This window comes from Hetaerina americana, unplaced genomic scaffold, assembly GCF_022747635.1.
Source record: "Hetaerina americana unplaced genomic scaffold, ioHetAmer1.1.p SCAF_5, whole genome shotgun sequence".
Taxonomy (NCBI): Eukaryota; Metazoa; Arthropoda; class Insecta; order Odonata; family Calopterygidae; genus Hetaerina; species Hetaerina americana.
In genome coordinates this window covers 80,884,661-80,909,244 of record NW_027287095.1, presented here as the reverse complement: position 1 = coordinate 80,909,244, position 24,584 = coordinate 80,884,661, and the positions used below count along the sequence as shown (strand labels likewise).

The 24,584-nt window shown below is 34.6% G+C and overlaps 1 protein-coding gene across 1 annotated transcript in view; it reads right to left on the bottom strand.

Moving 5' to 3' along the window:
* Nucleotides 1-1,118: 1,118 nt before the first annotated feature.
* xmas (RRM_XMAS2 and SAC3_GANP domain-containing protein xmas) overlaps nt 1,119-24,584 on the bottom strand; it is a 32,263-nt gene continuing 8,797 nt past the window's right edge. The window contains exons 8-22 of the mRNA XM_071592137.1: nt 22,904-23,129; nt 22,575-22,781; nt 21,143-21,334; nt 20,062-20,210; nt 19,184-19,298; nt 18,708-18,895; nt 17,688-17,923; nt 12,451-12,689; nt 11,510-11,875; nt 4,477-4,638; nt 4,125-4,319; nt 3,916-4,049; nt 3,589-3,679; nt 1,875-2,031; nt 1,119-1,629 (exon numbers count right to left, since the gene is read on the bottom strand). Coding sequence (XP_071448238.1) covers nt 1,424-1,629; nt 1,875-2,031; nt 3,589-3,679; nt 3,916-4,049; nt 4,125-4,319; nt 4,477-4,638; nt 11,510-11,875; nt 12,451-12,689; nt 17,688-17,923; nt 18,708-18,895; nt 19,184-19,298; nt 20,062-20,210; nt 21,143-21,334; nt 22,575-22,781; nt 22,904-23,129 — 2,863 coding nt within the window. The 3' untranslated portion in view covers nt 1,119-1,423. The remainder of the gene's footprint in view (nt 1,630-1,874; nt 2,032-3,588; nt 3,680-3,915; nt 4,050-4,124; nt 4,320-4,476; nt 4,639-11,509; nt 11,876-12,450; nt 12,690-17,687; nt 17,924-18,707; nt 18,896-19,183; nt 19,299-20,061; nt 20,211-21,142; nt 21,335-22,574; nt 22,782-22,903; nt 23,130-24,584) is intronic.

The window sequence follows — 24,584 nt, the reverse complement described above, 5'->3', positions numbered from 1 at the left end:
GGCATAGCATTCACGAGAGCGTGTTTAAATGGCAGTGCAGCAGCGGGAAAAAGGAAAATGCAGAGTACATGATGAGTTCCCCTGGCTAACAAAACTAACTTGTGCACACTAAATAGCCATTTGAGGTGGCACTATTATCTCTTGAATTCTGTGCCAAAATTTTCCAGTAATTAAATTTACGTTTCGAAGGTGCCCACAATCTTTCATTCATAATTTGTATAATAAATCAAGGAACTAAAATATTGAAGACTGACGTCGTTCAATTACTAATTTGCCATTTAGCTCATTTTCGGAAACAAAGAACAAAATATAATTATCAGACTAGTTTGAACTTAGCAATTAACGGTCTGAACTGTGGAGAGGGCTTACTTATTGTTCGGGAAAGTTTATGTAACTGCAAAGTAGCGGTATCAATACTTGTTACAGAGTATCAATCCCCAAAGATTTGTGGCGAACTTCTCAATCGCTCATTTCATGATCGTGTTCACTTTGTTCTACATTTACGCTAAAAGAAATTTCGTTCTGATCGAGAATACCCAATTATCAAATTAAATATCCAATCAAATATAGAAGTCCACTTTTTAAAAAATATGGCCTTTTCCAAATGTCTTCCCGACTCTGAAGAAATTGAGCATTTTCCAATTTTCCCAACAGTGGCCACCCTTGATGGTAATACAGAAGTTTTACACTTACGTTTTTTTATTAGTGTGCTCCATTGATAATGCCATATCACTAAATGCCAGCCAAACTCAACTCGAAGATGGACTTGGTAGGCATAGCAGTGTTAATTTGATTTCGCAATCGCTACATCAATTCTGAAAGCCCACTCTGCATTTCCCAGGATTTGCTCATTCTAATGCACACCCCCAGATTTAAACCTTACATGGTGAAAATTGTCTCACTCTGCACCTGAAAATGGTGCAGTATGTCAATGCATATGTTTTTTTGTGAGCATTTTAACAGGAAAATCGTAATTATCTGATCACTCCCTTTCCGATGAAAAATAAATCCTAAAAAACATGTATCCATTAACACCAGGACTTTGTTTTGAAGAAGTTAATATTTAGGCATCAATAACGAAATTACAATATGTTAAAATTTTATTTCACTTAATACAAAATTGATCAGCTTTTAGGAAAGATTACTCTTTACCTTACAAAAAGACAAATAAAATGAAATCCCCACATACACAAAGGATACAACACTGACAATCATAGATCAACAGATTAAACAAAATGCTTTGTATAAAATTCATTTTGCTCACAGCAACCACAAAGTTGCTATTTTTTCACTCGATTTTAAAAATAAAATCACCTACAGTATCAAGCATACTCTATAACAACAATTTCCCACATTAGGAAAAATGAAATTTTATAAAACAATTACTTTTACTCCTCTTTCTCAACATGTTATTTCTGAAAAGTCAATTTCCTAAATTCACTGTAGTTTCAATGTCAGAATTCAGTTTAGCAAATCTGGAAGACTGCTTCGACAAAGTAGATGTTAACTTCTCTAATGATTCTTTTAAGTCCCACAAATCATTTTTCTTCAATGACGTATTATTTGAGACCTCATCGCCAAAAGATTGATTGCTGGCAAGCTCTTGAGTCGTCTGACTTTGTATTTCTTCTAAAAATGAAATGGGAAAGATATTACAGCATTAAATAATTTATAATATGAAGGCCCTGCAATCACCTCAATTCTAAAATTACTTACCATTACTCAATTGATTTTGTAAAAATATTACGAAAATATACAATTAATAATATGCACAAAATATATGTAAATGTAATAATGGAAAATATGACAAATTATTCATCTCATTCCACAACATGAAATTAAAAAGAGCAAATGGGCCATTGCCAAATACCAACCAAATAACTCTGGTATAACTGCAGCTTTCATCCACCAATATCCATCCTGTGACTCCATGAGTTTCCTAAGATCTTTGCTTATTATAAGACTGCGTAAGCAGTTGGGATTCGTTGGTTCACTGAAATTTACAGATCCTACTCGCATGCCAGCCATAACCTGACCAGACAAAGTACAGAAAAGGACTCAAATTAAATTACATTTTTCATATAAAACTTCACAAAAAATTAACACTAACTAATTTTACAACAATGAAAATATATGTAAGATTTACATTAAAATTTTCTACTCTGGTTCAGATAATTGAAAATCTGAGCTTTATCAACAAATACCGATTCCTAAACACTTCTTTCAGTCCAAATATTGCAAATTTTAGACATCAAATTTCCATTTCAAAGAAGTCTAAAACTGCAACTTAACAAGGCATACCTAGCATAGTGAAAACAATCAATGAAAAGCTACAGAGCTATTCCATGCATGGATTTTTACATTTTATATCCCAACATCAAACAGGCCATTTTAAGTCAACATTTTATTACCCCTGCAGTATTTTATACATTACTTATACTAATCATTCGGTAGATTATATGCAAAAGCAAGATTTAGCAACAGTTCAGAAAAAATGAATTTTCAGAATATTCAACTTAAATGCACCAAAGTACAAGAATTAAATGGCAGAACTGAATTCATAGATTACCCATTCCAAGTTGAACTCAAATTTAATTTAAGCAACACCAAAGTAAACTTCGGTCAACACCACACACATCAGTTTCAATTTTGAAGAGAAATAAATACAGTTGCATGCATAATTTCATCTGATGAGTTTGTGACACTACTGTTAAGTGTTAAACTTGTGCCTCTATTACATGCCTGAATGATTCTAAACCACATACAAATACCCTTGAGTGGAGTGTTAACTATGCGTAAGAAAAATTTTAAAAATTAGGCTTATTGTGGTGTAATTGGAAGTTAATGAATAACCAAAACATTAAGTATCAAAGTAGTACATAGAGCATTACAAGGCAACAATTTCAGAGTGTTAAAATCCTCCGTAAAAAATTGGTACGAATGTAAAAATCAATCATTTCTTTTACACTTTCGAATTGTTGCACTGCAATGCACATTTCGTGGATGACTCCATTAAAAGTTATTGTCGCGGCATCTCCTGCAGTTTCTTGGAATTATTATATTGAGGTCAGGTAAAGGGAGAAATAAAAGTCCTACCAAATGTGTACAAATTAATAACTGAGAGTATTTATTTTATTTTTTATTTATTTATCGACTTAATTGGGTGAGGTTGAGACTATTAGTCCCTTCTTCCACCAAAACCTCAGACATTACATACAAGCGAACCCTAGATGTAGGAAAATCCACCAAGGCAGGAATTGAAACAGGGTAAGGGTTTTTAGCTTTTAATTTCAGTCAAACAATTCAATTTCCCACTCGAAATCCTACCAAATGGTGCTTACTTAACCCATCATGTGCAGTAATTAGGAACCTAAGAGTTCTAAATATTGTGAATAATGATTATATTTTTGCAAAGTATGTAACTTTAGCAATTGTGATTTTCCCTAATTTACCATAAATGTAAATGTGTATCCATGGTGAAAAATCAAGTGAAAAAGCATCCCAAGTTCACATTTCAAGATAAAACTGGTGTGTTCAACTTTTTAGTAAAGCATCTTGATTAATCCTGAGTGCAAGTGACATATATACCTTCAACACTGATGGCCAAGGAGATGAATAAATGCTCCTCCGTCTCTTGATTAGTTTAAAATCCAATTCCTTTTCTAATATCTTCATTATTCTGAAAACAAAAATATATTCAAAGTAATTAATTTTAGAGTATCTGTTTGTTAGAGGAGTGGTAATTAAAATTTGTCATTGTCAACAAGGTACAATAACAAAATTAAAATATACACATACAGATCACAGAGTAAGATATACATAAAGCATATATTAAGGTGCTCTAACACTTAGATATTAACAAAACAAAAAAAAACATTTTAACTGTTAACTGTCAAATACATTTTCAAAACTCACACAGAGTATGCTCCTATTGAGTCTCTCATGTTCACAGAAATAGAAGAACAATAATCATCCATTATTACTCCTAATTCCATGAAATCTGCTGCGGGCAATGAAGGTATTTTGGGAAGTTTAAGGGATTCAACTAGCTGAAATTTTAACAAAACAATGTTTTTAAACTCTTCGTAGAATATGAGACACGAGTGCAACAATTAAAGTTTTACCTTTTTGATTTCCAAGAGGTAACTTGATTTTGAGCAAATTTTTATGAATGGTTTGAAGTTGGACAAGTAATTCTCATTTAGCTCATTCATCTGAGAATCCATAACTCCATGTACTCCTAAGTAATTATTGTTGCAACATGCTTCAGCAACAAGTTGCACAGTTGCATTATAGATTGAAATGAGGTCATTAGGATCCTGAAATGAAGGCGTACTTAAAAATAAGTATGATCAATCCATCAAATTATAATTTTCAACAAAATCCTCAAGTTATTCCTTAAACAAATACCTATGCTAAAAAGAATTCCACACTGATTTTTTCATAAATACTATAACTAGGACAGTGGTAGATTACCTGGAGTGCTAACTGTAACATTTCATTATTCTTTGCTTCCAAATTAAGAGAGACCCAAAAATTCTCCAAAAGCAAATATTCCACCACAGTTTTTAGTGGTTGAACATCCAACGGAGGAGGAAATTCAGCACTCCGTGCTAGCCAATGTAAGGCCTCCTCCATCTGAAAAGGTAAGTAACAATTATAACATTTTTTGTGACATACAATGTCTTCACAACTGCCTCTTAAGATAGCTCACATGGCTATGAAATGTAAAAAACAGATAATAAACATAGCATGTGTACCTACTGCCAAATTCTAGTATACAATATGGCAATACAGAAGAGCATTAGAAGTTTATGATAGTGTTTTCAGAAACAGTCATAGACCGAACTCAAATAGTACACTACCAATTACCACATTGTCCCGAGTATACGACACTACAAGATTATCCGGGTTTTCAACTGCTATTTCAGGAAAAAACTTGCTCTAAAATATAAAAACTTTCTTCTTTGATGCATATGGGAAGGGAATTGCAAAGGAAGCTTGCTATAAAGACTCGGCTGTGTCTAATATTTTATAACATATTTCATATGGGCATTAATACAAGGATGGATATGCCTTTGCATGCCTATGCATAATAGGATGGATATGCCTTTCTGAAAAATTAAGACATTTTAGTGGAAATAAAGTTATTATAAATGCATAGTAAAGTAGCATTTGAATATTAATACAAATGCAACAGAGGCTGTGAGGGTGACATTTATAGTTAAGACAGAGAAAATTCTGTCACCGAGGTATCTTTATTACGATTGTGGAGACTGGTCGAATGTCTACTCTTAAGATGACTTTCAAGTTGAAACTACAATGAAAGTCAATTTAATTCACAATTTGGTCTCCCTTCCATGATCATTACATCAGTTGAAGAACCTGGCATTACTACTCTGTAGCCATTACTACATACAATAGGGCCCCACTGCAATGAGTTCCCATTTACAGTTTATGTATGCACCTTTTAGGGCTACACTATGAGCATGGAGAAGAGATATACACACTAGCAGTGCCTTATCACGAGTGACTAGAGTTACAGAATACAACTGCAGGAATCATGGAGCATATGACTTACAAGTACAAAACAATGATATTTTTCATCATCAAAGTGGGATTGAGTAATTTTATTACGGTGGGATTAACACACCTATCACACAGAATAAGCAGTGTTACACTAATTTATAACAGGTTTCATGTTGATAGCTGTTTTCTTGAAAATAAAATGAGTTTTGATTGCCAAGCCCATTTAAGTGAAACAATATCCATCATTATACTCGAAGGCTAATACAGTAGAATAAATGGTACCATTAACTCCATAAAATATGATTCATCATTTCATTCACAGAACATTTTTATGAAATATGCAGACATGAAATTCATTACTTTTAAGGGGGAAAACAAACATTATAAACAACAAGGGCATTTCTGGAACCTGCTCTTTACTTGAACTTTATCATATTTGCAGTAAACTCAACAATTATCCATGCGTGGAGTATCCCCCTTTTCTGGATTATCCATGCCACTTTCTTCCCAGTAACTTCAATTTTATGTCAAATTAAAATTGATAAGATTTAATAGATAAGACATGCTTTGAAACATTGAAATACTTTATGAAAAATATATGATTGATACTTTGGCTTTCTAGAAAGCTTTCAGTTTCACAAATTTTAAAGTTGTCAATAGTATTAATTTTTTTATTTTACACATTTCTTTGAACTAGCTATACTTTCCCATCTCTATGTGATTGGTTTCGCTTTCTCCAGAAAATATGTTCTGCTATTCAATTAATGCTAGTTTGGTGTTCTTGTGAAACTATAACTCCACCTTAATAAAATGGAAAATAATGTACGTTCCAAGGCTAAAAAACTAGAATTAATAATGCAGAATGAAGAAAAGTAAGTTTCAATGGGTATATTTGTTAATATCACGATCATATTCTTCAATGATCCATGTTACTACACATCCATGCTATCTGTTTACTCCAAGATTCCGGAACAAGCAGTGTACAATACAAGTAGAATATTATACTTCTTAAGCAAACTTAATATTCTTTCTGATTTTCAATTTGGCTTCATGAAAAATAAATCAACTGAAACTGCAACATATAAATTCATTCATTATATCTTACTTGAACTGGACAAAAGGAATAATGTAATAGGTAAAACACTTTATGACTTGAAAATGGCTTTTGGCTCCGTTGATCAAGCACTACTACTGAGGAATCTTGAGGAAAATGGAATCCCTGGGATAGCCAACTAATGGATAAAATCTTTCCTGACAGGAAGATCACAAACAATTAAAATAAATGCAACCAAATCAAAACCATTTGCAATCTATAATCCCTCGATGATTGAGACAGGTGTCCCTCAAGAATCTATTCTGGGTCCCCTACTTTTCCTTCCATACATAAACAACCTCCAAAATTATCTTATTGATCTATTGTCATTTTATATGTTTGCAGATGATGCAACTCACTTAACCTGCTCCAAGAACCTAAACCATGAAGTACTTCAAAGTAACACAGACTATGAATAAATGGTAGGAAGGTAATATGGTATTCAAGAACAATAAGAAAACTACATTTATCCAATTTCATCCATTACAGAAAAATTATCGCCTTGCCACTTTTGAGGATCCTCTCTCAAGTCTCTACTGTGACAAAATTCTTAGGGATGCATATCCATGAGACTCTATCCTGGGAAGCTCATGTTGATATTAATAATCTCTGCGGTTGCTATAAGTTGTTACCTCCTGAGGAAAATTGTGACCCTGGATGACGAATATTATGGCTCACTCACTTTATCATGTATTCATTCATGGTTGACCGAAATATGGAATTGTCATGTAGAGGAATTCATATCATTCCATGCACCTCTTTAGGCTGCAAAAATAGGCAATGAGAATCCTAGGTAAACTTCCAAATGCATGCAGTTGTAGACCTTATTTTTAAAATTTTAACGTATATTGTCGTACTCATTATGCTGGTGTCGAATTCCTGAAAGCATTACCTAGAAAACTAAGGGAAATGAAATATTTGTTGCCATTTAAATCTCAACTTTATCAGTTCCTGTGTGAACATCAATTCTAAACTTTGGATTAATTCATGTCCCTCTCAGTTAACAAATAACTTTATTCTTATGCATGCTGTTACTGCTCCTGTTTACGGTATTATTTTTTATTTGTGACTATAATTTTCATTCAAACTCCAATCACATGTGTTTGCGTCTGTCTGGAATATTTGCAAGCAATGTGATGTGTTTTATACAGATCTCCTCAGATATCCAGAAGGAGCCCCAGAGCAAATATGTACCGTTTCCGAGAAATGTGATACATTCACTGCTGCCACTTTGAGCAAATCTGCCCAAAGTGCCCGCAATGTCGAATTGTGTGACTCCTCTGAACCTGAATCTGTTATGACTCTTAAACCTCGTCATCCTCTTAATGCATCTGATGATGGATTCATCCCTGCGACCAATAAACGAAGACGCCGTACTCCTCTGGCGATAGGATCGTCGGAGAAGATGTGCTTCCTCGCAGGTATTCCACGACGATCGCATCTTCATGTATGGAATCTCAACTCCAGCACAACTGTGGAAGCTATTCAGGAATATGTTCGAGAGGAAATTCCTGATCTGGATACTTCATCGGTCATGGAAGTTGTCAAGCTCGAAGTGACCCGCGGCAACCATGCCTCCTTCCGCATTTCAGTGAATAGTGAGCTACGGGAAACCCTCATAAAGCCTTCATTTTGGCCCAAATATGTGCACGTCGGAAATTATTCTTTTTGGAAGACACGCCCGACAACATCGACAGGGTAGCGAAGTACCTCAAGGTCCTGCACATTAACATTCAATGTCTTAGTAACAAGTTGCTGGATCTTGAGGTCCTGATGAGTGAATATAAACCTCATGTCCTTTGTATTAATGAACACTGGTTGAAATTAAGTGATTTGAAATTTTTAAATCTACCTGGATATTCCATCGCCGATGTATTTTGCCGTTCAAAGCATAGAAATGGAGGTGTATTGGTTCTAGTTTCACAGTGTGTGCGCCTTTTCCCAACCTGTTTCTCACAGGATTTTCTCAATGAAGAGTTGTCCTTCGGGTCCTGTGTCGTGGGTCTCAGTGTAAATAATGTCGCATATCATTTATTATCTATCTATCGTTCTCCCTCGAGTGATTTTAGTGTTTTTCTTAACAAACTTGCCAAACTATTAGAGCTAATTCATGATGCTATACCAAAACCTAATTTAATTATAACTGGGGACTTTAATTGTGATTTCGCAAGTAATTCCAAAGCCAAACAGGAATTCTTAGATATCCTTACCTCTTTCAACATTTGTGTTACTAATACCGAACCCACTAGGGTAAACGGCCTTTCCTCTACTATTATAGACAATATCTTAACAAACATTGATTTGGGAAAAGTAAATACTGAAGTAATCAAATCCCACATATCAGATCACTATCCTCTTCTATGCAAGATTTTAATTTCTTCTCCAAGTCACTGCAAAAAAATTTATAAAAGGCAGTTTACAGAGCAAAACTTTATTATCTTCAATTATATGTTGAAGTCCCATGATTGGTCTGATTTATACCAACTCAGATCCTACAATGACTCATTTGAGTATTTTTATTCTTCATATCAATATTACTTTGACATTTGTTTTCCATTGGTCTCCCACAAAACTAGAAACTAGTCCTTAAATACTAGAAACCATTGGGTCACCGATGAAATACGATGCCTCTCGAAAAAAATGAAGGAGTTAGCTATCTCTTATAAAAATAAATGTAACTCGATAGACTGCTTGGAGTATAGAACACTGAAAAAAACGTACCGTCAAAAGTTACAACTGGCTAAAAAAACATTTAACAACTGTAGAATTCTCAATGCCGATAACAAATCTAAAGAAATTTGGAAGATTATAAAGGAAGCTAAGTGTTCTATCAATAATCATCATGATTTCAAATTACAGGACTCCACCGGTAATGTTATTTCTGATTACTCTCAAATGGCATCCAACTTAAATGACTTCTACTTGTCCCACCAGACTACTACAAATACTCCAATTCCTGTTAATTATCCTCTAATCCCAAGCCTGTCTAATTCATTGTACCTGCTTCCTTGTACTGAACTGGAACTGATGAACATCATTAAAAAATTCCCTAACAAAAGTAGTCCTGGTACAGATGGTATCCCAGGGATTGTGATAAAAAAATCAATTAATTCTATCAAGGAACAGATACTCTTCCTAATTAATAAATCCCTACAACTTGGTGTTTTTCCTGATGCCATTAAAATTGCCAAAGTTGTACCACTTTATAAAGGGAAAGGTAGTGAGCAGGATATGAATTCTTACCGTCCAATATCTTTATTAAACCAGATAGGGAAACTATTTGAAAAGGTCTTCCATAATCGACTTACATCATTTCTTGAATCTTTTAATCTCTTGTCTGGCTCACAGAATGGTTTTAGGAAATGCAGATCTACATCTACAGCTACCTATCACCTCGTAAACCTAATACTTTCAAATCTTGATAATAGAATTGAAACCTTGGGACTATTCTTCGATTTTTCCAAGGCTTTTGACCTAGTTAATCATCAGTTACTCTTGTCCAAATTAGGACACTATGGCATCAGAGGTATCCCTTATAACTGGATCAAATCTTACCTCAGCGCAAGGCACCAACAGGTTATTTTGTCAAAGAACGGTACTAATTTTACTTCTCCTAGTAAAGAAGTTACATTAGGTGTACCCCAAGGCTCAGTCTTGGGCCCTATCCTATTTTTACTTTACATTAATGACTTACCAAAAGTTCTGCAGTCAGTTCCAGGAGCCGAGCCAATTTTATATGCTGATGACACTAACGTAATTGTATCAGCACCATCGTTAAACAACTTGACCTTGACAGCAGCTAGAGTTTCCGAACTTCTTTGTGAATGGTGTTCACAAAATTCTCTGAAACTCAACCCTGACAAGTCTGGACTCATATACTTCTCTAATAAAAATAAAGCCCCTGCTTCATTGGCCATTGACCTAGGGGGAACGTGTGTACCTCAAATTTCTAGATCCAAGTTTTTGGGAGTTGTTATAAATAAAAATTTATCATGGGATGAACACATATGCAATCTTCGTAGCAGGTTAAATTCCATTTGCTTTCTTATTAGAAGTATTAGGAAATCTGTAAGCCTTGATATCTTACTTTCAATTTATTACGGAGAATTTTATTCTTTAATTATCTATAGTATTCTGTTCTGGGGTTCTTCCCCTCATTCTGATTCAATTTTTAAAGCTCAAAAATGTTTAATACGATTAATATGCAATGCTCCCTACAATGCACCTTGTCTTTCCTTCTTCAAAAGGTTAAATATTCTGACTGTTCCATGTATTTACATTTATGTCGTATGCATTTTCGCTAAAAGTAATATATCCAATTATATGACAAATGACAACGTTCATTGCCACCAAACCAGAGCCTGCAGAGACCTGCATCAAACTTATAGCAGGACTTTAAATACATCCCTGGGGCCTAAATCAATGGGCCTCCTTGCACTGAACAGGCTCCCTTACGATTTTAAGTACATAAAGGATCCAGTCCTGTTCAAAAAGAAATTAATATCATTTTTAAGGAAAGAACAGTTTTATTCTGTAATGGAATTCATGGAGAAAAAATAACCATACTGAATATGGAATATATTTTATGCAAAAAATTTATTATTGTGTCATGCTTTTCTGAATTTCATCATTGTTTAACATCTATATGTACATATGACGTGTCCTATACACTTATCTGATGTATCTATTACACTGTGTCAGTGTCTTCTGGGCAAATAAAGATTATTATTATATTATTATCTCAAATATGTCTTTTAGGAACCAATAAACATCGATCATATTTTCCACGTATTTCCATTATCTGTGCATGTTTATGCATCCATTAGCATGGACAATCAAGAGTTTACTGTAACAATGAGGAACATAAAAGAAAAATATGCAACTCACCTGAACATGAGGTAAACTTCCAGTGTTTTTATGGTGGACAAATATTTCATACTGAGAAATGAAATCCATTTGCTGCAAAGACTCTAGTTTCAGCTCCTTGATTGATTCTTCTACTGAAAACTTTTCCGTTCCAACAACTACTATAGCCAGGGGACAATTTTTTCCTTTGTCATTTTGATTAAAAATATCTCTAAGACGAGATGCCTCACTAGGCAATGTATTGGGACATCCTTTCATAACAAAAAGAAGTCCATTCATATTTTTGTAAGGCATGTAATTGACTGATGAGTGATTACCAACAACTTTATCGATGCACACTCTCAGCGTTAAAATATCATTTATAGGCTTCTTCAGCTCGAATATACTCTAGAAGCAAACAAAGGTTTATTTAATCAACAAAAGTTAACCACCAAAAGTCTTAAATTCACAACACTAATAATTTTCATTTAAAATGAACTTTTTCTCATGATATATATATCATCTACATCTACATCATACCCCGCAAGCCGCCGCTAAGGCGTGTGGCGGGGGGTGTTAGGTCACCAACCGTAAAAAGGAAAATATATCAGACGTAATTTGCAAAACAAAAAATATGCATGTGGCTTGAAAAACAATATTCATATGATGGGATACCAATACTATATGGTCATGTTGCAATGCTAATATGTAATATAACTCTTTTGTTCATGTTTAAATTTCCTACACATTTTTACTTTTTGTCTACATAAATCATCCAACAGAGTTTGACCATTTTGAACAAAAAATTAATAATTAAATTAAAACAGCTCACCAAGATAAAATATGTTAACTGTTACTATAACTTGGTATGTATGCCTACAAACTTGGAAATAATTAGAATCTTTCCCGATTCATTGTAACCCGTAATACCAAATATCCAAAAATGATAAAATGGATTAAAGTAGGATATTGTGATTTCTAACCTTATTTCGTTTCCCATTTAGGGGTTCTGAAGTGAAGCACCTAGTGACCCACTCATTAGCAACGTTACGCTCATTTCCTCCCTCCCATACATCAGGCACAGAGATGATTACATTCCACCTTAACATGCATTCACATTCATTCTTCAAAGCACCACACTTGGAGATGGATTTCAGCAAAGACTTATTTACAATGTCATCCACGGAAATCAATGGATATGTTTGTGTAGAAACATCAAAATCTGAAATTTGATTATGAAGAAAAAGTCAAACATAAAGTACCATGAATATGTATGCACACATTCCAATAATTTAAGTTTAGTAAGCTGGGAATAGAATTTGGTTCAATTTATACAACAAAAGGATAACTCTTTGTAGAGGAATATCATTTTAGATTCAATCTCAGAATTGAGGCAAAATTAAAAAATGGTCAATAATGTATCTCCCTAATATTTAAATCTAATACCCAAGTTCTCATTCTTTTAATATTCCTTAATTTTGGGTAAGATAGTATAAAATTATAGTCATGAATGGAGAAGGCTAAGCCTCTGGGTCTGATTTTAAATTCCATACTCATGAGAAATTGCAATTGCCCATTCATAAAATTCAGGTGTTCTTCTGACAAATGTCAATTTCCATTAAATAGTTCGGATGTTGAGGTTATGACTTATGACATGACAGTCAAATGAGACAATATTTTAGAGCAAGAGGTAATCTTATGCTCAAAGGAGGTAACCCTTGAGCATTGCTGATTTGACCACTGCAGCTATAAGCATAATGCAGAGATGTCCTCCTGCATAGTGGGCATTCATCATTCCAAAATGGGCTCAGGACTACAAATAAGAAACCAGTCCTGATGGTACACACCATCAATATTGTTCTTCCTAGTATAGTAATAACTATCAATTGTTTTTCATTTGTAATATATTGAGTATAGTGATAAGTTTTCCCAACCATTAACAGCTTCAAGGAGATGATCAAATGAAATTTTCCATTCTTGCCTAATGAAGCTATAGGAATAGTTGTTCAAAGCTTGCAAAATAAAAAAGCAGCACGTGTCATTTGGGCAATATCCATAAAAATCAGTTTCATTACAATTTCCTAATTGCCTGTTTCTGTATCAATGTTAGCATACTTTTATTTTTGGATTCATACTTTTTTCAGGATTTTCATTTCGTATGTCATTTCAAGTGACAACAAGTTTTATTTCCTCTCCTTGAGGTGTCTTCTGGTCAAAGTAATTGGCAGGTATTTCGGTGGGTTGACCACAGGTGATCAGATTGGCTGATGGTACATGCTGGGGCCCATAAGTACCAGGCCTGACCTAGAGATGGCGGTAGTTGTTTGAAAAATATCACTGTATTAGAAAGTACGCAATCTATAAAGCATATGCTTCAAGTTTCAAGATGCCACGTTGTTTAGTATTTGTTTGGCAGCCATCAATAGAGAACATTTTTTGTGAATTTGTGAAAATTGGTCATTGTTATGCGATAAAATACATTCATTTGAAAGGCCTCAGCCCAACCAATATAAAAGCTGAACAGGATTCTACTCTGGGTGAGTCTGCTCCTTTGCTGACAACAGTAAAATATTGGGTAGCAGAGTTTAAAGGAGGCCATACGAGCTGTCAAGACGAGCATCGCATTGGTCGACCAAATGAGGTGGCAACTCCAGAAAAGGTGAAGAAAATCGAAAAAGTGATCCTGGATGATCGTCGAATCAAAGTGCACGAGCTAGCAGACATAGCAGGCATTTCAAAAGGAGTGGTACATCATATATTAACTGAAAATTTGGACATGAGAAAGCTGTGTGCAGGATGGGTGCCGCATTTGCTCACACTAGCAAAACCAGTGTCGTGAAGATGTTTCAATCGAGTGTTTAGTAAAGTTTCACAGTAACAAAGCAGAATTTTTGTGCCGTTTCATAAACATGGATGAAACATGGATTCCATTACTTCATACCCGAGACAAAAGAACAATCAAAACAATGGATTCAATAGGGAGAACAGGCTCCAAAGAAGGCAAATACCATTTCATCTGCAGGCAAGGTCATGGGAGTCAGTTTTTTGGGATTTGCATGGGATAATTTTCATTGACTATCTTGAAATTGGAAAAACTATCAATGGCAAGTATTATTTAAACTTATTGCAATGTTTGAGCAAAGAAATAAAGCAAAAGCGGCCGCATTTGGCTGAGAAGAAAGTGTTGTTTCATCAAGACATACACCAGCTCACAAATCCATAATTGCAATGGCCGAAATTCATGAATTAAAGTTTGAATTTCTACCTCATGCACCCTATTTGCAAGATTTAGCCCCCTCGGATTATTTTCTATTCGCAAACTTGAAAAAATGGCTTGGTGGTCAAAGATTTTCTAACGGCGAAGCAGTGATGTAGGCAGTTAATGGCTATTTTGAGGAGCAAGACAGTCCTCATTATAAAAAGGGTATTGAACTTATTGAGCATCGCTGGGAAAAGTGTATAGAGTTGAAAGGAGATTATGTTGAAGAATAAATACAATTTTTTCCAAAATATTTGTTTTTTCTTCGTTGGGACGGGTACTTTTGGGATTGCCCTCGTAATTATGGTCCTTTTTGGGCATTCTCATTGGCTGATGCTTCAATCACTTTTCCAGGCTGAGACTAGTTGATGTCTGTCTTCCAAATTGCAGTAGTACTTGTTTTTGGCTATGGCCACTGCTTCCCTGATAATGTGATAGCATTGCATTTCTTCCGCTAATAATTTTGCCTTTGAAGTTAATTTAGTGTCCCAGTTCCATCAAATATGCACTTACCACAATGACTGAGAGCCAAAAATATTTATTCTCTGTGGTCGTTCAAATTTTCTTTCAATATGTATGTTATGACACTTCCTGTTTGTCCAAAGTATGAATTTCCAGACATTCCTGTAATTACAAACACTTTCATTAATGGGATCCGGAATACTGTCCTTTGAATCCCAATCAGGCAGCCCATTTTCTTCACAGTGGAGAACCTAACAGTCACACTATTCTCCAGGAGTTTGCTTTTCTTTTCCAATGTTGTGCCCACATAAGGGATTATGGCATAGGATTCTTCTTAATTCACGGTCCTTTTTAGGACCAAGTGTTTTCAGCCTATATTTTTCTGCATGCCAGATACAAGGTGGTGCCATTTCTTCTAATGAAATAATTTGGTCTCTGAAGTGTGGCAAGCCTAATATTTGATGTGCTTCCTAATGAGGGGTTCTGAGCCAGATGGTCGTGCGAATGTGCATCAAAATATTGGTCCATACTACCTTGATCAAAAATTTCCCGGAATTTATTCGTAAAATTAAAAATACAAGTTTATTCATCTAAATCTATATTGTCCCCTTCAAAGTAATCCCCATCGACTGCAACACACTTATGCCAGCGCTTGATCCAATCCTCGAAACATTTTTTATATTCGGTTTTCGGTATGTCCATCAGTGCTTCCTGCGATTTTTCCATTACTTCCTCTCGGCTGCTAAAACGCGTTCCCCGTAATGGTGTTTTAACTCGATTGAACAGAAAGAAGTCACAGGGAGCCAAATCAGGTGAATTCGGTGGCTGTTGGATGGTATTTGTTGCATTTTTCGTCAAAAAATTACGAATAATGATAGCACTGTGCGACGGTGCGTTATCATGGTGCAAAATCCACGAGTTTTCTGCCCACATTTCTGGTCTCTTTCGGCGAATTGCTTCACGCAAACGTCTCATAACGCCCAAATAATACTCTTTGTTTACTGTCTGGCCTTCTGGCAAAAATTCATGATGCACTACACCGTTGTAATCCATGAAAACCGTCAGCATTGCCTTCTTTTTTGACTGAAAACGACGTGGTTTTTTTGGTCTCGGCTCATTTGGTGAACGCCATTCACTTGCCTGATGTCTGGATTGCGTGTCGTACTCATAAACCCACGTCTCGTCTCCAGTAATGATCCTTTTGATGAATGTGGGATCGGATTCAGCCTCGCAAATCATGTCTTTTGCGACGTCAACACGGTCTCTTTTTTGCATGAAATTGAGGTCTTTTGGCACCAACTTTGCTGCTACACGACGGAAACCCAAATCATTAACCACAATGTCTTGGGCGGATCCATAGGCAATGTTCAAGTCCTCCGCTATTTCTCTGATGGTTAATTTGTGGTTATTGACCAACATTTCTTTTACTTTATCAATTTTTTCACCGACTTTCGATGTCGATGGTCTGCCACTGCGTTCATCATCTTCGATTGACTCACGACCACTTCTGAACCGCTTGTGCCACTGGTAAACGACCGTTTTTTTTAGAGAATCGTTGCCGAAACACTTTTCCAACATTTCCAACGTCCGTGCGCCACTAAATCCGTTTTTTACGCAAAATTTAATACAAGTTCGTTGTTGCAAATTTAAATCCATTTCTGAAATTGTAAAAAATCGCCAACACACACAGAGATAGATGTACTCTTGGCTACGTAACTTTTGCAAATGTCAAGTTATGACACTAAGATTTAAAGGGAATATCAACAACAGATGTACCAATTTAACAAAAAAAACAGAACTCAAATCGGAACGATGGGAGCGCCACACGGTGGTTATTCCGGGAACTTTTTGATCAAGGTAGTATGTATTTTCTGGTGTTGCACAGCATGTTCACGACTACAATATGCTCTTCTTTTCACAAAACATCCAAAAATGCTAATGCTATACCTCTTCCATTTCTGTAGGGAATGTTACAGCTTTGTATGGCTTATTAAGCTGGCTCAGGGATCTTCCAAGCTCTTCTTTCCCATTTTGCCACATGACAAAGGTGTCATCCACATAACACAATTAGATGAGGGTTCCTTCTAGAATGGCTCTCTGACCTTTCACTCTAACACTTCCCTTAACCCCAGGAGAGGGAGGAAAACTTTAGTCACCTAAAACAACATACAAGATGATAATTCTGAAAGTATGAATCCAGCAACAAGAAAATTACCATGAAAAATATTAGATATAAATACACTTCTATTTCATACAAGTCACCATTAGGATAAAGGTATGCCTGTATAAAAGCAGTTTCATCACAAACTTGTCATGATCATCTTATTCCAATGAATCTGATGGCACCAAAATTGATCACATAATTTAGAAAATTCTGAGAAAGAACAAAGCGTGCTATAATAAATCAAAATTTAATTTAATGGGGCCAGAAATAGTTGAAGCAACATAATAAAGCTAAAATCTGTTAGTTTGTGAATAAATCATTAAATCACCACTCACTCTGCTCAAAAGCTGTTGACCATCTCCTTTTAATAGACCTGATCTCACTTCCATATGTTGAAGATCCAAACCATTTCACTTGCTCCTCTAGTGACATACTTGATATCCATGCAGGAAACCCTTGCATTGCAATCTTCAGCTGCTTCTTCTTCTCAAATGACTTTAAATACATATGTAAATAATACCTGAGATTGATCTGTTCCACAGCGGTAGTGAGAGTCTGCAACTTTTTTTTCCTAGAAATATATGTTCTTGGATTAACTTTTCATGTTCTCCCATAAAAAACTATTCACCTTCGAAGAATGAAGGGAATGTCACAGATAATTTGTCTAACTTGCAATTGTAACTTTCAAAAAAAAGCCTTAGAGTACACATATACATGGATGCCATAAGAGAGTACTCGTATGCACTAATATATTTCACCTTTACAAATATTATTTTGCAACTTGTTAGGAGGCACTTATTATCAAGAGCTAAGAGAAAATTGTTCATTTAGATCACTTCAACCTTTCTATGGATGTTAATTGCACATTTCAAATTATGACCTGTGCTGCAGGTAACAAAAAACAAATCTCAAAACATTTTGATGTTTAGATGTTTCATTGTGCAAAATTTCACCTAGCAAATCCTCTAATGTTTTAAAAAATGGGTTATTTTTCTGCAGCAACCATTATACACTGAAAATTATCACATACAAATACAATCAAACTTTTTGGCTTCCTTCCTTAAATATTTGTCCACTTATAAATCAGAATTTCCACTGCAGATAGACTTACTTGCCAATTATCATCATTCAAAGATGATGATTCTCTACAAATTTTTGTGACTATTGTGTAAATCTTAATTTGTGTTAAGTAAATATGTGCCAAAGGGTCATTCGATATTACTAGTAAATCAATTGTTATTGCAAAAGGAATGCAAAATCTATTATAATCAAGCTAATCAATTGAGGTTGCATGTAGTTAAATGGGGACTTTTAAATTGAAAAGATATTTGGTTATATAATCTAAACAAACACACCTTTCTTCATGTTCCACTCTGATAAGGTCCTTAACTATTTCCTCTGAGAAAGTTTCAGTTACTTCATCCAACATCTCACTTGCTATCTCCTTTACGACACATTCCTTCTCCCTTTCTTCTTTTAATACTGTAATTGCCTCATTCTTGCACATATTTCCAACGACTTCATTCAACAATCCATTCCTAGCCTTTAGAATTGGGGTAAGGCAAACAAGGTTTAAAACGACATATAATTTTACTTCCACACAACAACGATATCAACATGACTTAAACCACAAAAGCAAACACACATACGTAGAGCACATGAGCCACATTTTCATTACTTGAGAAATATTGTATACATATATATATTACAAATCTAATACTCTACTTCACTGCATTCATCTTTGTTTCAATATCTTAATCAACCAGGCCAAAATTACTGATGAAAATTAAGCTCTAACATTTAAAAAAATCAAATCCTGTCAAGTACATACATCTTCTGACATTTTACTTATCAGGTCTTCATACATCATCTTCATTTTCTGAGCTTCCCTCTCTTCCTGGATTTTTTCTTCCTTCATTTGCCTCAATGTTGAAGCACAAATATCCCTGAAATGAAATTAAGGAGTATACCTTACAATTTTAACACTAGAGACATACTTTCCTTTGGTCATATCACATTGTCATGCATATATGTACACTCATCTATTAGACTACAAGATGAGAGCTTAAAGCTCTGGGAGTTATAGTAGTTTTTCAGTTCTTCAACAATCAGCTTTGAGGTAAGGCCTGGTTTACCCAAAATTTTGATGACTTCAAAAACTACCAAGAAATACTCGCAAACAATATCTTTTCACCAGGAACACTTTATACCAGACATCACAGAAGAAGAAAAAACTGGGTTTTACTTGATTTGAAACCCAAATTTTTCTCAAGTTACTTCTATAATGTTGACTGATACCGACCCGCAACCCTCAGAGGTTATTCTTATATTTTTGGTATAAACAACAAAAAACCTTGATCTGGAATATCTCAGAAAATTTAGATGTATTCCAAAAATTCATCTTAGCTAACCCACATTGCTTATGGTGAAAATAATATTAAAATAAATATTGGTGAAAATTAATTTAGAATTTGAACGAAAATATATTATACAACGATGATGGGCCTAAACTAGTTCCTCCATAGAATACTTAGAGAATGATATACATACAAAGAGATCTATTTTTCTAACAAAATTTTTGAGAAAAATAGATATCTTTATAAGTCATTCCCCAAGTATTCTACTTTAATCATAAAACATTCCTCTCACAGCCTGTATCAATATTTGTCAATACACAAGACTAATCCCATAGAGTTTGAGTTGACATACCTTACAAAATCTATCACAAACGTCTCGCAGTACATAGACAGAAAAGCCATTGATAGTTTGTTTATATACTCCAAGAGATCTCTCGATACATGCTTCACCTCTTCACTGACAGTTTCTTGAACAATTTGTTCAACTATGGGAACAGAAATCTGAAAAAAGAACAAATTAAAGGTACACATCACGAATAAAATACACTCAGGAGGAATAATGAATTTCAACATTCACTGCCTATTTACAGGTTCACCAATTATTTCTTTCAGACAAAGAGATAGCTGCTGCAAAATACTGATTTGATAATCAAACTTTGACCCAATAAATGACCTAAGCATAAGTTGCATGTTTCTAAAGAAACATATTACCACAATTCTCAACCACAACCCCACCATCTAATTTCTCTGACTGTTGCTATCGGAGACAATCTCCCTTTCTTCCAGTCAATTCATCTTCCAGCATATAGTTTGTCCCCATAAGAAGTGTGACAAGTGAATAATGAATGCCAATATTTATCTTAATGCACATACGGTAAGTACAATGTAACTTTGATTAAAACTTTCTTATTAATTTTATTTCTTAAATTAAAAGTTGTGGTTGATTTTTTGCGGTAGTCCAATGTAAATAATTAGGTACTATTTTTAATTTTCTATAATTCATGGTGGAATATCATACATCTTTTTAATTAAATCATTTAAATTTCCAGTTCATGAGATCTTGGCACTTGAAAAACTTCTTCAAATTAAGACAAAATTGGAAAGAATAATCTTGGATGGTCTTATTCAGTCACATCTCAAATACTGTCATTGAAAACATGCCGCAAAAGCAAGCGCATTTGATTTCTCAAGGAAAACTAAAATTTAATCCTGTCAATATTTGCTTTATGAAGGCATTGCTGCTTACATTGATAAACTTATTTAAGTCAACAAAAATGTACAACAGTGTCCTATTCCATGAATGGTGATGTCTGCAATAACAGGTAGGCAGTCAGCCAATCAAAATGCCAAGGAATAATTTCCAGAACCAAACATGAAGATGATTTTAAGATATATTCCTTGGTTCAAAGATACTAGCATTAGATAAGTATTACCTCATGCAGGATGGCCTCTCTGTCAACTTCTGGTTCAGCTGGAAGAACTTCAGGAACTTCTAAGATGGGAGAGCTTTCATCTTGATCCAACGCATTCCAAGCCTCATTTTTAAGCATTCCTGCTTCACTGAAGCTGTTGTGTGGTGTATGTGATTTATAGAGATGCTCACCAATACTGCCTCCAGCAATTACCTGGCCATTCAAAATATAATATAATTATTCTCCTTTAAGTGTCAGGCAGAAAATTCACCTACGGATAGATAATGTGATATTCACCATGCATTATGGTTGGAACTAACTAGAATAAAAATCATTATTAATACTTAAATGTAGGTATTTATATTCAAGATCCACAAATTTTCCAATTCTAATACTATTAATGAAGGCTATGGTAAGCATTAAAATAGGAGGGTAAATATTAGAGCGGGTGGAAAGTTTCTCTATCTTGAAAGTGTTTTGAACCCAGAAGGTCAAAACAATAAGGATGTAAGAAGAGGAATTGTATTATCCTGAGGAAATTTCATAAGGGAATTGATGACAAGGAAGTTGAGTCAGGATTATAAGAAAAGACTCGTTAAAGCTTTGATATGGAGCATAGTTTTGTCCGGAGCGGAAACAGGGGGTTGTTGAAGCAAGATGATTAGCATACATTGGAGGTTTTTGAGATAGGGGTAAGAGGGATGAAAAAGGTGAAATGGACAGAAAGGAAAACAAATGAGGAAAAGCTAGACATGGTGGGGGAGGAGAGAAAATTGTTGGGAGAAACCCAAAAGAAGTGGGAAAGATAAACTTAAGAGCGTTTTTATTCACAATGTAACGCTAAAGACTGATAAAAGGGGATGAAAAGGATAGGTACATCGGACTGAAAGAAAGTGGTTATAAAGTATGCAGAGTTGAATGAAAATGTGAATTTACCATACTGTGGAGTGTCAGGTACTCAGTGGTTTAAGTATTGTCAGGCAAAAGCTAGAAAGGAAATGAAACCAAGGCAAGGGAGGGCATGCATTATTGACTTATTGAAAGCATTCACCTGAAGTTTTGCCTTGTTTAATCTGGTGCCTCCTACTTGGAAAGCACTAAATCATTTAGTCCAATGGTGTTTTCCATTGTACACACAATTGGAAATCGTCTTTTTTTTAATAAGTGATTTTCTAACTATGCACATATTTCATAATAACCTCATTAATGAAAAGCATATCAGACCTCATCCTGTGAAACTTCTCCACCAAAGTTCAATAAAAAGACATTTCCACTATGAAATTTTATTTCCACTTCCATGATTGGATTATGATAAAATCTGTTGCAACCCAAGTGAAACACATGGAAATAATTTCTCAGAGAGGAACTGACTTTCTATTCTTTGATTCCAATTTTGTTGTTTCACAGGCTGTAGCAGATAATTTCCACAAGAGATAAGATATTAAAAATCTACCTCTCCAATTGAGCAAGTCCTTTTGCTTTCAATAACATTCACAGCACGAGTCACTGGGAATACAGAGCCCGCTGCTGGCATTGTGGTTCTTCCCAAACATAAAAACTTCCTGGTGGGATCAATTTCTAAACTATGGTGCTCACAGAACATTTCTCCTTGTTGAAGTGATTCAAATTTCAAAAGGTTTACTATGTCAGAAAGAGGAAACTGAAAAAAATATGCCAATGATTTAATTCAATCAATAATGAAAGAAACAGACAAATTGTTTAATTGTGACCCATTTGATACTTCAAATGCACATATATGGAAGAGAGTCAATATTGATTTACCTGAGCGACCTTAGATGGAAATGAATATGACCTTGCAAAGGCAGCCAAAGCCTTAGTTCTAACTTGATTGAAATACCTGTGCATCAGACAGGCATTTAAGTACGTAGCTGATTTTATAAGCTTGAAAAATCTGACATAATTTCCACTGCTCAAGGCAAAATAAACCTGCACAGCAAACCTAACTGGAATGGATTGCTGTATTTCTGGTCTCAATTCTTGAACTTCCCTAAAAATACAAGGATTTAGGAAATAAGCATGTGACAAAAGTATTAGACATTACACACGTGACTTTAAAATATGTAGTGTGACTGGCATTTCCAGTTCGAAATAAATAACGTTCATATTCAACAGGTGAACTACAAATATAATCTGGTAAATATTGCGAAGTTAAAATAAATAGAATAATTCAGTTTAATTAATGAGTAATCTCAATAAAAGGACGCCTCACATAAATTTAAAAAACAATTACTAAAATAGCCTCATTCTTCCAGGATAAAGCAAACCTCTTCTGTCATGTCATGTCTGTCAAGTCACTGCATATCTACGATTATATGGTGAGTGATTACAGTGGTTCATACATTTTGTACACACAATGCAAACACTTCAATGTTAATGTAAATTCTCATTCAAATGAGCACAAGCCATGCTAGGACCTCATTATACTTTTGTCTTTGGCATGAAAATATTGACAAAATTAGCAATTGTCGAGTAATATGGCAATGGCAATATAGTTGATATATTAACCCTCTAAGTGCGGCGGGGATTCCAGGGGTACCAGTGAGAAGTGCGAAGGGTAATTTAAGAAAATGTATCACCTTAGGAAAAAAAACATTATGAAATTATTTGTTTAGATATCCATATGCAGTTTTTTTATTTTAAAATATAATATTGTAGTTAATAATGATGTAATACATTTACATCATCTGAAAAATAAATGTAATTATTACAGTATCATAAATTTGAAGAATATTTTTTTAGCAATAATATTTCGATTTTTAGACACAAAACTAATATTTTTTTTTAAACATTTTTCAATAAAACTACGATATTTAAATATAATAAAGAATCAAAAAGACATGAAGAAAATATTATAAATAAATAAAGAAAAACCAGTGAATTGCAAATTTTTTTGTCAGCCTCTGCATAGTTCGATTTTGTTGAAAAGGCTGATCTCACTGAGTCAAATTGGGACTTTTCCCCTTTCCTTGAGACTGCGGCAATGTGCTTACAATCTAAAGGCAGAAAAAAACCAAGTTCTAACTCACAGAGAACTGCTGACAATGTAATCCATTACACAGGGCGCAATTGATTCGATAGGATGGATGGCAAGAGAAACCAAAATGATTACAAAGCAGTGCTCTCATTTCCATCGTCTCAACAAAGTCTGAATAAGCAGCTATATATCAACACCACGACACCACAACACATTCAAGAGATTACATATGAAAACAGATTAGTAGCCTTTCAGTGGCTTTTCATAGTGGAAAGACCACTCAGAAAAAAAAACGAGCAAACAATTGGGCTGAGCTTCCCGACATGTACAAAGCTGAATGAAAAATTATAGTAAGAATTATACTTTTTGAAAAGCATTTAAAATTGCTAATAAAAAATTAAAAAATTAGTTACGTAATTCTATGGAATTCAACCTATCGATAGCACAAAAACCATAAATTATTTTAGA